Raw genomic sequence first — 7,223 nt, forward strand, 5'->3', positions numbered from 1 at the left:
ACTATGGGCCCTCCCTTTACGTGAATACATCAAGATGGGTCCCACATATATAGGCCCTCAAATCACAAAATCAGTAAATAAAAGCACTCACCTTTCGATCTTCTTGGCCTGATGGAATCCCTAGCTCATCGGTTTCGTCTTTGACGGAGGATGATGAAGTTTAGAGGGTTAGGATAAAAGATGTGGGGGTAGGAAGATGGGCCACACCAAGTTCTTCTCATGGAGAGCTTGGACATTGGGTTCTCCTTTGGTTGCTTGGAAGAGAAGGGAAAAATAAGAGAGAAAGAGAGAAGATGGGATGGAGTGATGGATGGGAAGAGAGAGAGAGAGAGAGGAGATGGGATGAAAATGTTGACTTTTGGGTTTGTTGTGTAAGAGAGGTATGGGTTGTGATGGGGTGAGTGATGTGTTGGGTGATGGGCTGATTGATGTGTTGGGAGAGCTTGGACGTTGGGTTCTCCTTTGGTTGCTTGGAAGAGAAGGGAGAAATAAGAGAGAGAGAGAGAGAAGATGGGATGGAGTGATGGATGGGAGAGAGAGAGAGGAGAGATGGGATGAAAATGTTGACTTTTGGGTTTGTTGTGTAAGAGAGGTATGGGTTGTGATGGGTGAGTGATGTGTTGAGTGATGGGTTGATTGATGTGTTGTACTTGACATGTGAGGTGATTGATTGGATTGATTTGACATATTTTAGAGATTCTCTTGAAATTGTAAATGCGCGGCGTTTCTTCGAAACCGAACGAGGCCCACATCTCCTAGCCTGGGTATCACCTCGGTGCGCGAGACGCTGCGTCAGAACCGCGGCGACAGCGCGGTCATACTAGTACAAGTCTCGGGTTGAGCTGACTCTGGAATAGGGTATATGACTCATGGTCGCGCGTAATTGCCGATAAAGATCATGGGTCACCAGAATTCGACCGAGAGGACCGCAGAAGCCTACGAAACGGTACAGGCTAGGATACGGGTCTTCCAAAAAGTGTGGATACTCTTCAAATAATTCACATGTTAGAATTGTGTCAAAATCAAAACATCCAAATTATGAACCCAACTATAGATGGAGCATAACCGAAAATTGTATGAGAATATATTCACCATCCAATTTTTTTCCCTTTACATTTAACCACTCTCTATTTTACCTTTAACCATCCACTTTAGATGTTAATTGGACGGTTCAGATTAATCCATCGATAAGATTTTGAAGATATGATCCACCCACAATTGGGCCCATATTTTAGTTTGTTTGGATAGCTGCACGTTGATGCCACATTTGAGCACAACGTGTCAGCATCATTTTCAGTGGTGCAAGTAAAACTAAAATCTACCATTGTCCTACTAAGATTCAACATCCAGCTGAACCATGTGGAACTCACTGCCCCCGAGTCACGCTCTAAAAATCGAATTAGCTGAGCAATCTTAACTTACAATTATTGGACACTTTTTCATTAAAATAAATTCATTTCTAACTGTCCAATAAATAACTACTAAATCCAATACTTTTTTAAAAAAATGATACATGTAAACCGAAAACTATAATTTGGACAGTTCAATTTTAACGGCTTAGATGCACATACTGTTGGTTGTTGTCTTAAATTTGTAAATTAATAGATCTGTCGGTGACGTGTTCGATGCTATCGTAAAAATTCAAAATTTTCCATGTTAGTTGCTGGACACTTTGGATGTCCTGCTCGATGCCATTGAAATAGGTTCGATGCCATCAAAAGTTGTTTGATAACATCGAATGCCTGCTCGAGGTCATTAAAAAAAATCGAAAAATTCATGATTTATCGATGGAACGTTTTCGTGTTATGTTCGATGACATCGAAGTGGTTCGATGCCATCGAAGTCCCGTCGAATATGCTATTGAATTATCGTGCAGAGTTACACAGAGTTGTGTATCTGTGGGATTTGTTTCCTATTCTGATTGTGATTCTCCTAAAGGTTATAAATATGGGTGAAATCAGAATTAAGGTGTATAATTTTAAAAAAAAAAAAAAATTGTTCATAGGGTTTCCAAGGGCTTGTAAGGAGAGATTCGATGATTTTTTGAATTGGGTATTCTTTCAATCTCTTATAATTTCTACTTTCATATTGTTATCTGTCGCTCTGATACATGATTTTTTTATATAAAAAAATTTTCACGTTAAATTTGAAGTTTTTGTGATTGGACTTAATTGTGCAATTAAAATACTTTGCTTGATTCATTTATGCTTTCACTGTCCCCAACACATACCAAATTTTAAAATATTTTCTAAGTAGTTGTGTGTCATCAATCACGATAGGCCGGATTAAGATGGAAGGCCCACTTCAACGCCCACTGCTTCATTGGTGATTAATATAAATCAACTCAATTCACTTTTGTTATGCTTCACAATGAGTCGCTTTCTATGCATGTGACAAACATGCAAGGCATCCAGGACTTTCCATCTGGCAGGCATCGCTTTGATGGTCCATATCCCAAGATTTTCAGTGAACGAAGGCTTTCTTTTGGGAAAAGACACAAACAGTGAAAAGTAATTTTGGTTGACTTCCTTTTCTTGATGACCTTCCATTTTTTCTTAAAGATTATCCAAAACAGGGGCTGGGTCTGCCATCCAATATATACTCAGCTGATTGGTTGGGATCTCACGAAGGCTTGACACGTTATAGGGACTGAAGATGGCGACAAACATCGAAGTGAGCTGGCCCCACTTATTAATTTACTCATATGAAAAGGGAAGCTTAAGTACTATCTCGACCCTATATTTTAAATATCGGGTGGTATTGCGTAGCATCTTGCCCTATAATTGTGATTGTCTCTCAGATATGGTTAATTTATCTGATAGATATATCATGATGGCATGCTCATTCTCTCATTATTAGCAGTTCATTGACTTCATCAGCGTGGCCCACTTGGTGAATAGAACTGTCTTAAGCTGATTGAAGGTCTGGATGTGGTACATGGATGTCCACGTTGCTTGATGAAATGGAGCTGCATGCTGAATGAGGCCCCCTACGGGGAGTGTTCCATCCAATCTATTCATCTGGTGCATCTCACAGGGAGTAGGGCTGTACACGAGTAACAGATACTTGGTAACTCGCTTGACTCGGCTCGGGGAAACTCGACTCGGCTCTTTGAGCACAAGCTGAATTTAGGTACTTGTAATGAGTTTGAGCCGAGCACGAGCTTGACCCTGCTCGGCCCAGTTCGACTCAAATATTACTTCGAATCGACTCGACTCGTACTGGATTCGGTACAGTGACCAATGGTATATATACCATTCTATTCCAAACAAAAAACCCTACCCCCCCATCCCATTGTCCGCCGCCAGTTCAAAAAAAAAACAAAAAAAACTAACCCTTTTTCTTCCTCCTCTCGATTAGGAACGGACAACCAATGAATTTTCATCTTCTTCCTTTCTCTTCTTCTTTTTCAGATCTGCCGCCATTTCTTCCTCCTCCTTTCTCTTCTTCTTCTTCAGATCCGCCGCCATTTCTTCTTCCTCCTTTCTCTTCTTCTTCTTCAGATCCTCCACAATCGATAGATTTTCATTGAGCGGTCGCTTCATCTCCTTGATTGGGAACGGAGAGGGATCTCTAAAGGAGGTTTTTCTTTTTTCCTTTTCTTTTTTCTCTTTCTCCCCGAATTTACCTTTTGATCTCTGAAAAAAGCTTAAAGAATCTAACTCGGACTCGACTCGAAATCTACTCAAACTCGGCTCGAACTCAAATGAACTAAGCATAAGCTGCTGTTCCGAGCTCGAACGATGAGCCGAGCCGATCATAGGCTAAGACTCGAGCAGCCTCATCTAAGCACGAGATGCAATACTCGGCTCGGCTCCACTCGTTTACACCTCTAACAAGGAGGGACAAACACTACAAAAATCGGCCTGTCGTTGTTTGTTTGTTTGTTTTTTTTTTTCTTTTTTCTTTTAAATTATTAATTTTTTCTTTCATTTTCATACCGTAAAAATGAAATGTCTCACCTGATGTACGAGTGGATCTCATACGCAGAAACGCATGACAAGTTGTGTACCATGTTAACTCGGGCATGTTACGGATTTCCTGCAAAAGCCAGAAAAGTTACTGCTATGGGATTCTATGTGGGGCCCACTGTGATTTTTATGATAAATCCAATCCGTCCGTCCGTTTTCCAAGCTCATTTTAGGACATGCGGCTGAAATGATTTGGATTCAAAAATCAAGTGGGACATAAGAGAGGGAAATCTGGGGAAAGAGCTTACGACCGTTGAAACCTTCCTGCACACCTCTGCTCCACCTTCCTGTAGTGGGGTCCACTTGAGCCTTCAACCCGCATCAAAATAGATGGACGGGCGTGGAGAAAAGATATACATCACGGTGGGCCCCTCACAGGATCGTCCGTCTCTACCTAGGAGTAGTAGGCAATCCGCGTCCGCGACAGTTCAGGCGCGTGCACCGTTTAAATGGAGGACCCCACTTTTACTGTTTTACAACCGATTATACTGAGCAGGAGGTGTGAAAATTCTAGAAACATGATAGGCACTTCCCATGCACATGCAGGCACACGTGCCAACATGTAACACCTGTAGGAGATCTGGATTCTCAATCTTGTTCAAGAGAACGCCTGGATTTTCTGCCTCAAAAATTAGTCTGTTTAACTTCTCGAGAGGGCCACAACTAATAAGGTGGCGGTTAAAGCAAGTTCTACCCGTCTATTTATTTTACACTTAGAGGCCCACCTGACTTATTAAACGGCCTGATTTAAGACCACAAGATCTAAAAAGTGACTCCCACCAGATGGAAAGTTCAGACATCTCACACGTGTTACAAATTAGAAAGCCAGGGCTGCCACACGTGTGCAGAATTAGAAAACTCCGCTTTACACGAGAAAGTCTGGAGTCCAACCGGCTGGACTATAATTTGAAACCCAGCGCTTAACATCCAACCTTTCATGCGCATACCAGATCCAACCCGTCAAATAGGTTGTCCCTTCATAAGGGTATTTCTATAGAAAAACAAACATATTCACTCAGCAAGTGGACCCCACTTGTATCTTGCTATATATCAACGTCAAGACATAATTTTCTATGATGTGGCCCACCTGTTAAGTAGACGTAATGATTTTTTCACCAGATGATCATCATGTGGGGTTCTCCGACTGGAAGGGTTGGATGTTACATGCATTTAGTAGGTTGGAAGTTGTCTTCTGTGTGGACTGTATCTTCTGGTCCAAGCAGTTGGACATCGACCTTTCACGCCGGTCACATGCTTAAAAATGCATGATTTAATTTACAAGTAATGCCAGTTTGAATTAGATGAGCATGACGAGGAATTGATGGCATTTGAGGGTAATATCGTAAATAACGGAAAAATCGCGGCTCTCGATGGCATAATTTCCCAGAAACAGCCTGCCGACATATCTCGCCTGTCCCTCCGCAGCTACTATGCACATTCCCGCCATTTCGGTCACTCGTGACAGCCTCTGCCTGCCACGTCATCCACTGCCAACGGAGCCGGTTTCCTGCCCGAAAAGGAACGCCTGTCTTACGTGGCAGTCCTTTCATGACACGCTGGTATCCTCTCTACCTATATATATTCATCGCTTCACTCCATCCCTTATCCATTTTTACGAGAGAGTAATGGAAGCTGCCGGAAGGATGTCGGAATCTGATGAATCCTATAAGCGGCCGGCGTTGTCTGAGGACGAGTACGATCACATGGCGGGTTACGAGATAGAGGAAGATATGGTGGAGGAGGTGATGAAGAGGTTGGAAGAGGAGATAAACGGCCCAGGTTTCGTTCCTTATTCCTCTTGTTCTTTTGTTACTATAAATGGAAACGAGGAAAGCTGTGGGCCCTCCTTTTCCGACTCGGCTTCAACGCAGATGGCCAGCATCGACATGGGTGGGATCAGCATTTCGGAACTGGTGGGGCGTAGTGGTTTGTACGGCGGTATGAATGGGATTCCGACGATGGGAAGCGCGACGTGGGTTACGGAGGAGGATGGTTCCTGGCAGGTGGGGAAGGTTCCCACCGTTACTGATGACGTGGAAGAGAGCGATGATGAGTGGCTGTCACATGTTCTTAGTGGGCCAGATTTTGAGTTTGAGGAGGGTTTTGGGCTTTAGAATGTTGGGGTGGAGTAGATGCATTGTTACGAGACAGGTTCTGTACAGGGAGGGGTATTTTTTGTCTTCTTTCGTTACATACGGGGGCATTTTGGGAATGAGGTAAAAAGTTGTAGAGACTCTTTTTGGAATATTTCTTTCCGTCTCTGTATAGTCCAAGGGTTTAGGAAATGATATAGGACTTCTTCATCAACTTTCTCAGTGTATTTATTCTAAAATGGCGAAAATGCCCCCCCCCCTTTTTTTTTTTAATTCGTCTTGGCTGGCGAGGAGGTTGTATACTGACTAAAGGCGCGTTGCCCTGTGTACAGTGATAGGTGCTTATCCACTTTTGCCAGCTAATGAGTGGTCAGTTCATTCGTCCATGTAGTAACATCGCTCTCATTGTCATGGATATCCGAGGACCTATTTGATAGTCGGCGAGACCATTCGAAACTATAATCCACAGGGACCGCCGGCTTTAGGCCATTCATCGTGCAAAATGCTTATGAATCGGAGGGTTGTCCATCAGTTAAAATACTTGTCCATGTTGAATGAGAGCAGTCCAATGTACAGCATCGCCCGGACGACTAGTCCGCGGACTATCACTCCTTTACACCTTGAACGTAAAGCCAGAGAGTTGCGTGCAGGACATCAGAGCCGTCGAAAAGGATGGCCCACCATTGAATATTACTGGGAGTGGAGTATTTTCGAACAGCTGTTTTACTGGAAACGGATCAGCTACTCACCCTGCCAGTGCCACTAGCCCCAATGGCTAGTGGTTGGTGCTATGTGGGCCCCATCATTATGTATGTGTTTCATCCATGCCGTCCACCCATTCTTCCCTATCATTTTATGCAATGAGGCCAAAAATGAGGTTGATCTAAATCTCAAGTGGACAGCACAGCGTTGATTGAACGCCCACCATTAAAAACTTCTTGGGGGCACAAAAGTTTTGGGTCAAGCTTTATATATATATATATATATATATATATATATATATCCTTTTAATGGTGGACATTCGATAATTACTTTTTTCCCATGGTGTGGTCCACCCGAGATTTAGTATCTATCTTTCGAAATGGTTCGAAGGCGTGGATAAAACACATACATCATGGTGGGTCGACTTAGCACCGACCACTAAGCCAAACTGGGCCCT

At 43.1% G+C, this 7,223-nt stretch overlaps 1 protein-coding gene across 1 annotated transcript; it reads left to right on the plus strand.

Annotated features, from left to right (window-relative positions):
- The first annotated feature begins 5,567 nt into the window (after positions 1 to 5,567).
- On the plus strand, positions 5,568 to 6,274 carry LOC131219824 (uncharacterized). Its single transcript, XM_058214887.1, has one exon. The coding sequence runs from the start codon at positions 5,597 to 5,599 to the stop codon at positions 6,083 to 6,085; it is 489 nt and encodes a 162-aa protein (XP_058070870.1). The 5' UTR covers positions 5,568 to 5,596; the 3' UTR covers positions 6,086 to 6,274.
- Positions 6,275 to 7,223: the final 949 nt, after the last annotated feature.

This window comes from Magnolia sinica, chromosome 1 (genome assembly GCF_029962835.1).
Source record: "Magnolia sinica isolate HGM2019 chromosome 1, MsV1, whole genome shotgun sequence".
Classification (NCBI taxonomy): domain Eukaryota; kingdom Viridiplantae; phylum Streptophyta; class Magnoliopsida; order Magnoliales; family Magnoliaceae; genus Magnolia; species Magnolia sinica.